This window comes from Littorina saxatilis, linkage group LG13 (assembly GCF_037325665.1).
Source record: "Littorina saxatilis isolate snail1 linkage group LG13, US_GU_Lsax_2.0, whole genome shotgun sequence".
In the NCBI taxonomy this organism is placed as follows: Eukaryota; Metazoa; Mollusca; class Gastropoda; order Littorinimorpha; family Littorinidae; genus Littorina; species Littorina saxatilis.
This window is the reverse complement of record NC_090257.1, coordinates 21,302,236-21,318,216: the sequence shown is the minus strand read 5'-3', so window position 1 is coordinate 21,318,216 and position 15,981 is coordinate 21,302,236. Positions and strand designations below refer to the sequence as shown.

Below are 15,981 nucleotides of genomic sequence, written 5' to 3'. Positions count from 1 at the left end.
AGCCTACGATATATTTTATTTGAAATGTAATGTCTTAGTTCGTGTATGATTTATTTCATTTGATTTGTGTGCAAATGTCATTATGTCATTGTATATATGTTCACCCCCCTCATAAGGGGCTATGGCCTAAATGAGTAAACAATCCAATCCAATCTCTCTCTCTCTCTCTCTCTCTCTCTCTCTCTCTCTCTCTCTCTCTCTCTCTCTCTCTCTCTCTCTCTCTCTCTCTCTCTCTCTCTCTCTCTCTCTCTCTCTCTCTCTGTCTCTCTCTCTTTCTCTCTGTCTGTCTGTCTCTCTCTCTCTCTGTCTGTCTGTCTGTCTGTCTCTCTCTCTCTCTGTCTGTTTCTCTCTCTCTCTGTCTCTCTGTCTGTCTCTCTCTGTCTGTCTCTGTCTCTCTCTTTCTCTGTCTGTCTCTGTCTCTCTCTGTGTCTGTTTCTGTCTCTCTCTGTCTGTCTCTGTCTCTCTCTCTCTCTCTCTCTCTCTCTCTCTCTCTCTCTCTCTCTCTCTCTCTCTCTCTCTCTCTCTCTCTCTCTCTTTCTGTCAGGGTATGTCTGTCTCTCTCTCTCTCTGTCTCTCTCTGTCTCTCTCTCTCTCTCTCTCTCTCTCTCTCTCTCTCTCTCTCTCTCTCTCTCTCTCTCTCTCTCTCTCTCTCTCTGTCCCCCTTTACCATTGATCCCATAGTTACTGTACTGAAGTCCAGACTTACAAATTGGACCAATTCGGAGCTCTCTGTCACTGACTGCAGCCCGCTAAATAACGACAGTCACTGACTCCAAGGGTATCATCTGCTCTGGAAATCCACCTTAATTTTGCCATGCTTTCGAAACCTGTTGGATCGTTAATGCCGTGAACTCGGCTAATGAAGAAACGTGAGCAATTTTACCCCTCGACCTGTCAAATTACAGGTTCAAAGCGAGCAATTTTTTCTTAATCCGGTTGGGCTAACATTCACAAACTCGGCAACAAAATATTGCTCCCATTTTCGTACGCAAGAAATACGCAAGATAGCGAAACAAATCACACTGTTCTTCATAGATATTTGATTTGGCTTTTTTCTCGTATGTAAAACTTGTCAAGTTGTGCCTATTCTGAATTTTCGTCGATTTTTGATTGGTACCTAACCTTTTTTTTCGGGTCTGTTTTGGGGGTACCCTTATTTGGGCAGCGGTCACGTGTCCCCTGTAAAAGAAATCTTGTATCCGAAAAGTGTGCCAGATAGCCAACTGGAGGACCTTTAATTGCACAGAAAGTTTCAATAAAATGACACGGGAATGAATGCTTTAGTTGGGGAACAAAAATGGGTATAATACTCTTTTTACAGAGTTTATTACCTGTCAAGTTCAAGTTTTATTAGTCCATAACCCATGGGGGCCTTTTGAACAATAAATACAAATATTGCTATTTCATATGTTACGTGGATTTCCATTGGTCAATTGGGCAAAACTGAGCTCAGTGCAAAAGTGATATCGACGACATTTCCGTCGATATCAGTTTTGATATCGACGACCTCTTTATTGCTTCCCCACTTCAAAAACAAAAACACCTAAATTTAAAAACAAACAAATATATATGAAAATGTAATGATCCTAGAATTTAGTTGAGCAAGTGACTAAAGACTTTTTGAAAGAAAAGACATTTTGAAATACTGAAAAGTACAAGAAAAGAGTGAACAAAAAGAAATAATAATCAGAGGGAGGGATATGGAACAGCCAAAACTGAGACAAATACTTTTGTAATTTCTTTACAGTAAATACAAAATGTCCAAAGAATTAGCAATATATCTAACATTGACTGACTGTGTGATGATATCTTCTGCTATTGGTCTGTTTCGACAGTGATATCAAAATCTCGACCTCCGGTCTCGATTTTGATATCACTGTCTCAACAGACCATAGCAGAAGATATCATCACACAGTCCGTCAATATTGGGTATCAATACAATCATGATATATGCTAATATAGTAAATTAAAAAAATTAAAAAATTATGAAAAACTGTTACAAATTCTATTAATAAAGACCAAAATATTCTTTAGCAATTTCTTTTTCTTAGTAGCAAACAACTTTTTAAGTTTAAGTGTTTTTTTCTTCCAATAGTAAGACGCGAGCATGACTGGGTTTTGTCCCCTGTGTGTGTTGCATTGCACAGACAGATAGAGGCCGTAGTGCAGATTCAGAATCTAGCATACAACATGTTTTTTCCTGAGTCGGTTCGGCCGCTCCGCCCACATATGTAACTTCAGCAGGACCGACGACACACTGCAGATTATCCCAGCCCGCTGCGCTACACGTTGCATGAAAGGAAAACAGGCCAAGTACTCGTCGTAATCCCTATCGCCGCATGAATAATATGCAGTGCGTCGTCTGTGCCGCTGAAACTGCGCAGGTATATTCTGCCCATTATAGCTGTGGCAGCGCAGTCCAAGTACAGATTCAGAGACGAGCATGACTAATTACGATCTCCTGTCTGTTGGACCGCATGTACCCCCCGCGGGTTAGGGGGAGTCCCATATTGGTTGGGACGAGAAAGAATTTACCCGATGCTACCCAGCATGTCGTAAGAGGCGACTAACGGTTCTGTTTCTCCTTTTACCCTTGTTAAGTGTTTCTTGTATAGAATATAGTCAATGTTTGTAAAGATTTTAGTCAAGCAGTATGTAAGAAATGTTAAGTCCTTTGTACTGGAAACTTGCATTCTCCCAGTAAGGTCATATATTGTACTATGTTGCAAGCCCCTGGAGCAATTTTTTGATTAGTGCTTTTGTGAACAAGAAACAATTAACAAGTGGCTCTATCCCATCTCCCCCCTTTCCCCTTTCCCATCTCCCCCCTTTCCCCGTCGCGATATAACCTTGAATGGTTGAAAACGACGTTAAACACCAAATAAAGAAAGAAATGGACCGCATGTGCTGGTTAGTACTCGCAATACAGATTCAGGAGCGAGCATGACTATTACGATCTCCTGTCTCTTGGACCGCATGAAATGTTTCGTTCTCGCCATACAGATTCAGGAGCGAGCATGACTATTACGATCTCCTGTCTGTTGCATTATGGACCGCATGAAATGTTTCGTTCTCGCCATACAGATTCAGGAGCGAGCATGACATTTTTTTCTGAGCGACTTCGATCTTGTAGATTGTCAGCAGTCGCATTGCAAAGTAAAAAGCGTAAGAGTTTTTATGCTAAGATGATTGCACCGTACAGACTGCTAGCTGTTGCGTCACAAATTCAGAAGCGAGCATGGAAGTTTCTGCTGAACTGGTTAAATTGTGCAGACGGTTGACAATGTATTCGAACTACGAAAACGGGATTTTTGAATAATTGTTGCTGGGACGAGCAAAAGTGACGTCAAAAGAAAAACTAAGGAGAGGAAAGAGCGTCTGAGGTTGGGTTGCGGATACTGTTAACCATGGTATTACATATAGAGTGGAACCCTCCTTTTAAACCCGGTTTTCTCGTACATTCTGTTCATAAACTCTGTAAATGTACCCCAATGTTAAGACTTCCTCCTTTTTAAGACCTGATTTTCTCAGATTTTTTGAGGTCTTAAAAAGGAGGTTCTACTGGTTCTGTATAACAGATTTTGTTAAACCGGTGGAACCATGGAGACGGTTAACAATGTCGTGGATCTGGGACACGAGGGCTATGAAAACAAAGGGTGTGTTGAATATTTATAGCGCTCAATATGACGCAAACAGAAAGAGGGGGGGAGGAGGTGGAAGACGGAAGAAACAGCCTGTCATAATTGCAATCTCTAGACCTCTCCCCTAGTTTTTGTTGTGTCCACCCCTCTCTCTCACGCGAGTCGGCCATTATTGGCTATGCCATGCACGGCCTTGCCTTGCCCACAAGATGCTATGATATTACCTCCTCCTCGTCCCTTGGTGGCGCTGAGACCGGCCCTCATTTGCATGCAGAAATACTCTGCATACGTCATCCCGGCTGGCTAATTATCCAAGGGAGACCATTCTCCCCGACAAGATAAAGCCCGGTGGGATTTGCCTCGCTTGCCGGGTTCGTTAGCTGCTTGGTGGTGGAATAAAACCTGTACATGTACTTGCTATACCTTCCTGTCGTTGACTTGCGGATTTGTCTGTCTCTGTCTGGCTTGATACGTCTGTCTGTCTGTCTGTCAATCTCTCAGTTTGTCTGTGTTTTTGTCTGTCTGTCTGTCAGTCAGTCTCTGTCTCTGTTTCTGTCTGTGTCTGTTTGTCTATCGGTCTCTGTCTGTGTGCGTGTCTGTCTGTGTGTCTGCCTGTGTGTGTGAGTGTGTGTGTGTGTCTCTCTCTCTCTCTCTCTCTCTCTCTCTCTCTCTCTCTCTCTCTCTCTCTCTCTCTCTCTCTCTCTCCTCTTTGTCTGTCTGTCTGTCTGTCTCGCTCTCTCTCTCGCTCGCTCTCTCTCTCGCTCTCTCTCTCTCTCTCTCTCTCTCTCTCTCTCTCTCTCTCTCTCTCTCTCTCTCTCTCTCTCTCTCTCTCCCTCTCTGTTGTTTTGTACAAAAAAGGCCAACTGTGATGTTAAGTGCAACTGCACGCTTCAGAAAAGGCACTTAGACCAAGAAAATGGAAATGACATGGATAGATGTTGTAACTGAATACGCAACGCACATAACATGGTGACTGTGTGCTTGAGAAGGCCTAGTTTGTGTGTCGTTTTCGGTAATTTGTATTCAACAAAAGACAAGTATAGCGTTTCGTATATTTCTTTCTTTCTCACTGTCTGGCTTTTTATCATTCTTTCTTTTTTATCCTCGATCTTCCGTCAAGCACCTCTTTGTCAGAGTTGTATATATGTTTGTTTCTTTGTTGTTGTTTTTTATTCATTTGTTTGCACATTAATTTTGTGTGTGTTTGTTGGTTGAGCGATTCCCAGAAACTACTTAACAAATCTTCATGACACATAAGTCTGTCTGTCTGTCTGTCTGTCTGTCTGTCTGTCTCTGTGTCTCTGTCTTTGTGCCTCTGTGTCTCTGTCTGTGTCTGTGTCTCTCTCTGTCTCTCTCTGTCTCTCTCTGTCTCTCTCTGTCTCTCTCTCTCTCTCTGTCTCTCTCTCTGTCTCTCTCTGTCTCTCTCTCTCTCTCTCTCTCTCTCTCTCTCTCTCTCTCTACAGCTGGGTTACTGCGCTCAGGTGTGTGCTGATCAGTCTGTCAAAGAAATCTATGGTGTAAAGTAAAGTTTCCACGAGTTTTCTAACCGGAAGTTCAAGGTCCCCAAACAAAGCGTGAGGCCTTCAGCTAGGTCATGATGGTGATGGTGTTGTTGTTGTTGTTGTTGTTGTTGTTGTTGTTGTTGTTGTTGTTGTTGTTGTTGTTTTTAGTTTGTTCCTATGTGTTAACCTGTGGTACCTACTGTTTTTGACTTTGACGTATTTTGTTGTTGTTGACATTTTGATTAATGGACCCGTTCTTTCTTGTTGCAGGGGAGGTGGGCAAAGAGATGTACATTGTCAACAGGGGCAGACTTCATGTGGTAGCTGACAACGGCAAGACTGTTCTGGCCACTTTAAAACCAGGTAAGAGTCATTGCAAATAAAATTAGCAGATATTAAACGAACATGAAAATGTAGTTAGAGGCCTCAACATGAAGAAGGGGCAAAAATGAGGAAAAAGAACAAGAATTTTTTCGATTCTAATATATGTGTGTGTGTGTGTGTGTGTGTGTGTGTGTGTGTGTGTGTACGTGTATGTGTGCGTGTGCGTGCGTGCGTGCGTGCGTACGTAAATGTGTGTGTACGTGCGATCGTTTTTGTGTTTGTGTGTGTGTGTGTCCTTGCGTGCGTGCGTGCGTGCGTGTGTGCGTGCGTGCTTGTGAATGTTTGTGTGTGTTTTAGTGCTATTTCTGTCTGTTTCAACAATAGATACCTCGAATACAGTTGTTACTGCACGTTTGCAGGCAGTTATTTCGGTGAGATCAGCATTTTGAACATGGGGACGGCGGGCAACCGGCGAACGGCCAGTGTGCGGTCAGTGGGGTACTCGGACCTGTTCTGCCTGTCCAAGAAGGACCTGTGGGACGTGCTCAAAGAGTACCCTGCGGCCAGGGTCAAGCTAGAAGCCATTGCGGTCAAGCGTCTCGCCAAGTACAAGAAGCAGCCTTTAGAGAAAGGTGGGTGTGGTGAGGGTGGTGTTTCGGGGGGGGGGGGGGGTGAGGAAGGAGTGACATTAGGTTTATGTGTGTGTGCGTGGTGGAGGGGGGGGCTGGTTGTGTGTGTGTGTGCGTGCTAATGTTAGTGCGTGCTAACGTTAGTGCGTGCGTGCGTATGTGTTTGTTTGTGTGTGAGTGTGTGTGTGTATATATTATGTGTATGTGTGTGTGTTTGTGTGTGTGTGAGTGTTTGTGTGTGTGTGAGTGTTTGTGTGTGTGTGATATATATGATGGAACTGTTAAAAATGGCAGTTTCGAATCAGGTATTCACGATCCAAGGGAGACTAATCTTGATATCGGCGGACTTGCAACGAATTCGCGGCGAATTATCTCCCATGTTCGATCCTTGAACAGAAACAATCAGCATTTCGCATTTTCGGGTCATCAATGGGAATTAGACAGTCATAAAAACGGAAAGAGGGAACAAAGAGGAAACAACATTGCTATCATACTAATTATAGTAGCTAGTTAAACAGTGGCACAATATCGACGGAAATGAAAGCTCTGGCTAAATCTTACCCCTGCTCTTTGCTGGAATTTACCTGAATTGTGTATACCTAGAACTAGATCAGCTTTAAGAAACGTTAAGATGCTAATGGACACCTTCTTCTTCTTCTTCTGCGTTCGTGGGCTGAAACTCTCACGTACACTCGTGTTTTTGCACGAGTGGAATTTTACGTGTATGACCGTTTTTACCCCGCCATTAAGGCAGCCATACGCCGCTTTCGGATGAAGCATGCTGGGTATTTTCGTGTTTCTATAACCCACCGAACTCTGACATGGATTACAGGATCTTTTCCGTGCGCACTTGGTCTTGTGCTTGCGTGTGCACACGAAGGGGGATAAGCCACTAGTAGGTCTGCACATAAGTTGACTTGGGAGATCGGAAAAATCTCCACACTTAACCCACCAGGCGGCCGCGGCCGGGATTCGAACCCTCGACCTTCCGATTAAGAGGCCAACGTCTTACCACCCCGCCACAGCCCCCGTTGCTAATGGACACCAAGCTGTGGGGCAGCATCAAGGACCTCAAACTGACAGCCCACTTTGTGAACATCACGGGCCAACGGATATAGACACAATTAACCGTCATCGAACGCTGAAGAAGAAGAAGCAATGATGCAAAATGACGGAGGCTGGAAGGAAGAGAGTAGATGCTTTTACCGACTTGTAAATGCAATAGTTAAAATTAAAATACTTGACTTAATATAAAAAGAAACTCACATCGGTATTTCCAACGCACCTAACCAGACTTCGAGAATTCACATTGAACATACCAAAGTACCGATTATTTTCCCCCAAAATGCTTTGTCCTTATATTCCAACTACACAAAAATCCCTCTGTCGAAAGTAGTAAATTGCTAGGAAGTGGGCGGGGGGCAGAGTATACGTATATGGGTTAGGAAGGGAAGTTATTTTTTTTATTGGAGGAAGACAACGAGAGAGATAAAACCAAAAACAAAAGGAAGATAGCATTTCCTTTTGAGAGATAAAAAAAAGATTATTCAAAAACCAAAACAAATAACAGAACAAAAGCTGCCAAAGTCAATAAAATGCATACGAATACGTTTTCATGTCAGACGTACAAAATGGGTCCTGGATGATCAGATCAACATCTCCCTTGATATATATGAAGGCAAACTTTCCCTTGCATACAGACATCGTAAAGGTTTGTCTTCACTGTCGTGTTATTGTCTTCCCGTAGTGTATATATATATATATATGTCCCACCCTTTTATGAGAGTGAATAAAACAATTTCTTTGCTGAATATTGAGGTGGCTTTGTTTTTAACATTAAATGTTCTTCCCACTTGGAAAAAGTGTTAAGGAATGCTACAAACTTTGCTTCTGTTATTGTACGTCTGGGTGCCGCAATTAGATGGGTTTACAGCACCAATACAAACTTTCCAAGTCCGCATGTCATTGACAATAAACCGAGCTTTTACTAGGTCACAAAGCAATGGGAAATCCTGAATCCATTACCTTATTTCAGGTATTGGCTCTTCAGTTTCAGTACCGGAAGTTCGCTGAAAAGTGTCTGATCTTTTTGTTTTATCTACGTTAAGTTTTCCCTCGTTGCTAAAAGAAAGTTTGTGTTCTGTCTATGTTGGTGCTTTGTTCCTGAAATGAAAGAATGGAAAATTGTGGAGATGTTGTATATTGTAGATTCGGTTTTGTTGTTGTTTTTTCGTGGGGTTTGTTTTCTTTCAAAGGTGGGCAGTAGCCATAATGTTTTTGTTTGTTTGTTTGTTTGTTTGTTTGTTTGTTTGTTGCTTTGTTTTGTTTGGTGTTGTTGTTGTTGTTGTTGTCGTTGTTTTTTGCAATTCAAGTTTACGACAATTCATTCGAGGCAAACTGAGTGCTTGTGTTTGGGCACGATAGAGTCCTTGTTGGATTTAATAGAATGTTTACAACAGCCACAACATGCTTTGCTCAGGTACAGTAGGACAGGTAACTACAGTGACCTACATTCGCTTGGGCAACACAACGAAACTCAAAATTGCAGTATGAACAGCGGAGGAACTATAGAATCTACAAGTAAAATGGAAGTCGAATTATTTTGCTCTGCGCTGTCTCGTCCAGACGTAACAAAATGTTTGTAAAGGCACTGATTAAGTAATAGCATGTTATAAATATAAGTCTTCAAAACTGCTTCACGGTAATTATTGCATTTTAGACGTCATAATGAGGTCAGTTCGGCGGTAATTATAATCCACCAATCAACAATCAACACATTAGAATGGTTAGGTGTAGGGGTGAGGGAGAGGTAGAAGAAACCAAAACTAGGAATCAACTTGTTTGCGTAGGTGGGAGGGACGGGATGGACCGCTTGCAATACCTGAACACTATCTAGGGATGGTTGGATGGATCTTGTTTATTACCGGCACGGTGGCCTAGTGGTAAGGCGTCCACCCCGTGATCGGGAGGTCGTGGGTTCGAACCCGGCCGGGTCATACCTAAGACTTTAAAATTGGCAATCTAGTGGCTGCTCCGCCTGGCGTCTGGCATTATGGGGTTAGTGCTAGGACTGGTTGGTCCGGTGTCAGAATAATGTGACTGGGTGAGACATGAAGCCTGTGCTGCGACTTCTGTCTTGTGTGTGGCGTACGTTATATGTCAAAGCAGCACCGCCCTGATATGGCCCTTCGTGGTCGGCTGGGCGTTAAGCAAACAAACAAGCAAGCAATCTTGTTTATTTCACGTCTCTTCAACCCATACAATTATGGCTATCCAAGACCAATGCAAGTAACTTTGTTTCCTTTCTGGAACACTAAGGACGATACAACCGCCGCCACAAAGCAGGAAATGGGGTTGTTTTGTCAGGGGACTTATTCAAGCAATGACCTTTTGGCTATGATCCTCTCAGACAATGACCAAAGTTTGACAAGAGAGGTGGGGAAAAAAATCATCGCTGCTATTTCAGCGTGCAAACTGAGTGTCTTCTCTGCTTTATCCTGCCATCACCCACGCTTCTGAGGCACTTTGCAGGCTTTGATGTCCGGATGTGAGCGGCTTAAAGATGTTATGGCGCGTACGACCAGGCCTGTTGCTTTTGCTGCCGGGCAAAATTGGAGAGGGGGAGGGGAAAGACTTGATCCAATAATTATGGCGGGATGGGTGGAGAATGGCAAGCTCTTGTGAGTCGTTGTAGCTGTTGTTGTAAACATGAGGCTAATTTCAGAAAGGTGTAAGGTCCACAGCCTTTTTTGGGAAAGTGCTGGCATTTCTCGCTGCCCGAAAGGGCAAAACTTTACACCAAAAAAGAGATGTCCTTTTAAGGTTTATAGAGGCTGTGAGCACAATGTTGAAATAATAACAATAAAACATTCTGTTATAGCGCTGTTCACCGCCAAATGGCAGTCTCTTGGCGCTTTACATTAGACATTAAAATTTAACATTTTACATGTAAAAAGTTTTATTAGGTAGTAGGTAGTATTAGGTAGTAGGTCAAAGATGTGATTGCTGTTCGTCGACAAGCGCCAAAAACCCAAAAGCCAGAAAGACTTGTGTCTTAGGCAAAAAGAATCTGTCATTGCACTCTAAATTAGAAGTGCTCCAATGTGAACAAGCCCTCGTCATCACGGAATTGTCCGATGCGACACTTCTTACTACGTCTATTTAGGCCCCTCGTCCCCAGGGAAGCACAAACCCTCGTCATCTGCGTCAAAGCTTCGTGCAGCGAGATTCTTGAACTCGACGGGTTAAGAGTGGAGATTGTTCCGATCTCCCAGGTCAACTTTTGTGCAGACCTGCTAGTGACTAAACCCCCTTCGTGTGTACACGCAAGCACAAGACCAAGTGCGCACGGAAAAGATCCTGTAATCCATGTCAGAGTTCGGTGGGTTATAGAAACACGAAAATACCCAGCATGCCTCCCCCGAAATCGGCGTATGCTGCCTGAATGGCGGGGTAAAAACGGTCATACACGTAAAAATCCACCGGTGCTAGAAACATGAGTGAACGTGGGAGTCTAAGCCCATGAACGAAGAAGAAGAAGAAGTGAACTCGACTTCGCCAGGTCGACTTCGCCCAATTAATATATATCAGACTTTATAGTGTCTCGTTTCCAGCGGTTTCTGTGACGTTCCCTCTTTATTTTCCACCTGCAAGTTCAGAATCAGAGCCTGGCGGGTGTTGCCAGGCTTCCTGAGTCTGTGTCCAATCCAGCCCAACTCAGGGAAAGACCTAGAGTATGAGACGGAGAGACTTCTTAGCTGAGGTAGGGTACAGGGACTAGCCAGGCAGGAACAATTTAGCACGCTCTGGAAATTAATAATTTGAAAGGGGATTTTTTGTGTATCTCCTTGATAAAAGGCGCTTATGTTGTTTTGTTGTCTGTGTTGTTGCCGTTATTAAGATGGTTATATTTAAGATTGCAAGGCGCTTAGAACTATTTTAGGATTTTCGCCCTATAAATACCCTTATTATTATTATTATTATTATTATTATTATTATTATTATTATTATTATTATTATTATTATTATTATTATTATTATTATTATTATTATTATAACCACACACAAAAATGTATACATTTGCTGGGTAAGGCACACACACAAAAAAGTCTGTTTACGGTATCCCGACCGACCCTATTTTTTCGCGCGACCCTATATTTTTTTTTTTGGCCTTTGGGGAAAATGTTTTAAAAAATGATAATTTTTGTTTTAAATTAAAAAAAATCTTTGTTTTTTGGCAAAATAACTTAAAAATATGTTTTTTTGAAGAGAGAACAAATTAAAAAAATATTTTAAAAATCCCGACCTACCGACCCTATTTTTTTGGCCTATGTTACCGTAAACAGACTATATTTTTGTTGGCCTAAGGGATTCCGGAACTCAGGATCCCCCTCCCCCTCCACACCTCCCCCTCCCCTTGATTCATCCTTGCCACATCCTCCTTAGGACCTGGTTATCACCTGGCTTCCGGGCCCTCCCTTTTCCGATACGTTCCACTCAAAATGTGTGTTATGTTTTTATTTTATTGTTAATTCATTTATTGATTAATACCTCGCTTTAATTTCCGCTACGTTCCACTCAAAATTTGAGTTATGTTTTTATTTTTATTGTTAATTAATTTACTAATGAACACCTCGCGTTTCATTTCCAGCTTTAGAACGCAGTCGCAGCACACCGGGGCTGGTAGAATCGGCCGGCAAGGTTCCTCTGGACGCCATGTTGGTACATCGTCATCACACACTTCCGGGCAACATGGTTTCTGGTACCGGTCACAGTGCCGACAGGGGCGAAGAGGCCGACCAAGAGCGGCTGAGGAAGTTAGAGTCAACACAGAGCGAAGACAACTTGATAACAAGGTAAGGAGAATACCTTCTTTAAATTCAACGAAGAGCGAGGATAATTTGATTGCAAGAAAAGCGGCACAGATATTTGTACTGACAAGGTACTGGGAACAGATTCTTCAATTTCAGCACAGAGCGAAGATATTTTGATACCAAGGTTCTTTCTTTATTTGGTGTTTAACGTCGTTTTCAACCACGAAGGTTATATCGCGACGGGGAAAGATATGGGATAGAGCCACTTGTCAATTGTTTCTTGTTCACAAAAGCACTAATCAAAAATGTGCTCCAGGGGCTTGCATCGTAGTACAATATATTACCTTTCTGGGAGAATGCAAGTTTCCAGTACAAAGGACTTAACATTTCTTACATACTGCTTGACTAAAATCTTTACAAACATTGACTATATTCTATACAAGAAACACTTAACAAGGGTAAAAGGAGAAACAGAATCCGTTAGTTGCCTCTTACGACATGCTGGGGAGCATCGGGTAAATTCTTCCCCCTAACCCGCGGGGGGTCGATGATAACAAGGTAAGAAGAATGCCTTCTTTAAATTCAACAAAGAGCGAGGATAATTTGATTACAAGGAAAGCGGCACAGATCTTTGTACTGACAAGTTATTGAGAACAGATTCTTCAATGTCAGCACAGAGCAAAGATAGTTTTGATAACAAGGTAAGGGAAATACATTCTTTAATTTTAACACAGATCGAAGACGATTTGATAACGAGGTAATGGGGACAGATTCTTTATTCCAACACTGAGCAAATATAATTTGTTTAAACAATGTAATGGGAATAGATTCTTTAATGTCAATACAAAGCGATGATGAAATTGCAATTGATAACAAGGCACGAGGATCATATTCTTCAATTTCAGCACAGAGCTAGGATAGTATGAATACGAAGGTAAGGGAACAGATTATTATTGGGACAAGGGAGTAAAAATTTCGTACACCTGGCATGGGAAGTTAAATTGCTCGTTTTGGAGTGAAGTAATTTATTCGTTGTTTATTCGTCAGGGGAGTAACATTTTTGTACGAAATGTTTACTCGGAACTCACCTGTCTTGGGGAGTAATTTTCTCGTGCAATGGGGGAGTGCTTTCTTCGTAAAGGGAGTAACTTTTTCGTACGAAATGTTTACTCCGGAGTAAAAATTTCGTGGGAGTAATTTTCTCGTGTTACACCGGCAGGTGCGTGGAGGAAAGGCGGATGTCGTCTGACTCTCACCACGAGGGGGTGTGCAACCAGACCACCTCCACCCTCACCTCCTACAACGGTACCCCCCAGCTCCGCTCCCCCACCACTGCTGACGTCACCAAGTCCCCCTTCACGCCCCCCGTGTCCCCCAAGCGGGAGGGTCAGCAAGCGGCCCCCTCCGGAATGGTTCAGCATCCCCACACGCTTCACCAGCCGCACGGGTACCCTGGACCTTACATCTCCACCGTTTCGGGTAAGATCGGGGAGAGAGAGATAGACAATACGACATGGCTTGCTGTGTCGTACCTGATTTACACTAGTTACTTTTTATATTTAGTCAAGTTTTGACTAAATATTTTAACATCGAGGGGGAATCGAAACGAGGGTCGTGGTGTGTGTGTGTGTGTGTGTGTGTGTGTGCGTGTGTGTGTGTGTGTGTCTGTGTGTGTGTGTGCGTGTGTGTGTGTGTGTGTGTGTGTGGGTGTGTGTAGAGCGATTCAGACTAAACTGCTGGACCGATCTTTATGAAATTTGACATGAGAGTTCCTGGGAATGATATCCCCGGACGTTTTTTTACATTTAGTCAAGTTATGACTAAATGTTTTAACATCGAAGGGGGAATCGAGACGAGGGTCGTGGTGTATGTGTGTGTGTATGTGTGTGTGTATGTGTGTGTGTGTATGTGTGTGTGTGTGTGTGTGTGTGTGTGCGTGCGTGTAGAGCGATTCAGACCAAACTACTGGACCGATCTTTATGAAATTTGACATGAGAGTTCCTGGGTATGATATCCCCATACGTTTTTTTCATTTTTTTGATAAATGTCTTTGATGACGTCATATCCGGCTTTTCGTGAAAGTTGAGGCGGCACTGTCACGCCCTCATTTTTCAACCAAATTGGTTGAAATTTTGGTCAAGTATTGTTCGACAAAGTCTGGACTTCGGTATTGCATTTCAGCGTGGTGGCTTAAAAATTAATTAATGACTTTGGTCATTAAAAATCTGAAAATTGTAAAAAAAATATTTCTTTTATAAAACGATCCAAATTTACGTTCATCTTATTCTCCATCATTTGCTGGTTCCAAAAACATATAAATATGTTATATTTGGATTAAAAACAAGCTCTGAAAATTAAATATATAAAAATTATTATCAAAATTAAATTGTCGAAATCAATTTAAAAACACTTTCATCTTATTCCTTGTCGGTTCCTGATTTTCATATTTTTGATAAATGTCTTTGATGACGTCATATCCGGCTTTTCGTGAAAGTTGAGGCGGCACTGTCACGCCCTAATTTTTCAACCAAACTTGTTGAAATTTTGGTCGGGTAATGTTCGACGAAGCCCGGACTTCGGTATTGCATTTCAGCGTGGTGGCTTAAAAATTAATTAATGACTTTGGTCATTAAAAATCTGAAAATTGTAAAAAAAAAAAATTTTATAAAACGATCCAAATTTACGTTTATCTTATTCTCCATCATTTGCTGATTCCAAAAACATATCAATATGTTATATTCGGATTAAAAACAAGCTCTGAAAATTAAATATATAAAAATTATTATCAAAATTGAATTTTCGAAATCAATTTAAAAACACTTTCATCTTATTCCTTGTCGGTTCCTGATTCCAAAAACATATAGATATGATATGTTTGGATTAAAAACACGCTCAGAAAGTTAAAACGAAGAGAGGTACAGAAAAGCGTGCTATCCTTCCCAGCGCAACTACTACCCCGCTCTTCTTGTCAATTTCACTGCCTATGCCGTGAGCGGTGGACTACGAGTATACGGTCTTGCTGCGTTGCATTGCGTTCAGTTTCATTCTGTGAGTTCGACAGCTACTTGACTAAATGTTGTATTTTCGCCTTACGCGACTTGTTCTTTTTTTCGATAAATGTCTTTGATGACGTCATATCCGGCTTTTTGTAAAAGTTGAGGCGGCACTGTCACACCCTCATTTTTCAATCAAATTGATTGAAATTTTGGCCAAGCAATCTTCGACGAAGGCCGGACTTCGGTATTGCATTTCAGTTTGGTGGCTTAAAAATTAATTAATGACTTTGGTCATTAAAAATCTGAAAATTGTAAAAAAAAATAATTCTTTATAAAACGATCCAAATTTACGTTCATCTTATTTTTATCATGTTCTGATTCTAAAAACATATAAATATGTTATATTTGGATTAAAAACAAGCTCTGAAAATTAAAAATATAAAAATTATCATCAAAATTAACTTTCCGAAATCGATTTAAAAACAATTTCATCTTATTCCTTGTCCGTTCCTGATTCTAAAAACATATAGATATGATATGTTTGGATTAAAAACACGCTCAGAAAGTTAAAACGAAGAGAGGTACGGTAAAGCGTGCTGTGAAGCACAGCGCTACCGCGTCAAACAGGCTCGTCACTTTCACTGCCTTTTGCACTAGCGGCGGACTACGTTCAGTTTCATTCTGTGAGTTCCACAGCTTGACTAAATGTAGTAATTTCGCCTTACGCGACTTGTTTACATTTAGTCAAGTTTTGACTAAATGTTTTAACATAGAGGGGGAATCGAGACGAGGGTCGTGGTGTATGTGTGTGTGTGTGTGTGTGTGTGCGTGTGTGTGTGTGTGTGTGTGTGTGTGTGTGTGTGTGTGTGTGTGTGTGTGTGTGTGTGTGTGTGTGTCATATCCAGTATTTTGTAAAAGTTGAGGCGGCACTGTCACACCCTCATTTTTCAATCAAATTGATTGAAATTTTGACTAAACAATCTTCTACGAAGGTCGGACTTTGGTATTGCATTTCAGCTTGGAGGCTAAAAAATTAATTAATGACTTTGGTCATTAAAAATCTGAAAATTGTAATT

General features: G+C 41.8%; 1 protein-coding gene across 1 annotated transcript in view; it reads left to right on the top strand.

The window, feature by feature from the left end:
* Positions 1–15,981, top strand: part of LOC138946189 (cyclic nucleotide-gated channel beta-1-like) — a 108,280-nt gene that overhangs the window by 77,782 nt on the left and 14,517 nt on the right. Inside the window, exons 3-6 of the mRNA XM_070317702.1 lie at positions 5,414–5,506; positions 5,887–6,099; positions 11,747–11,951; positions 13,129–13,388. Of these exons, the coding sequence (XP_070173803.1) occupies positions 5,414–5,506; positions 5,887–6,099; positions 11,747–11,951; positions 13,129–13,388 (771 nt within the window). The remainder of the gene's footprint in view (positions 1–5,413; positions 5,507–5,886; positions 6,100–11,746; positions 11,952–13,128; positions 13,389–15,981) is intronic.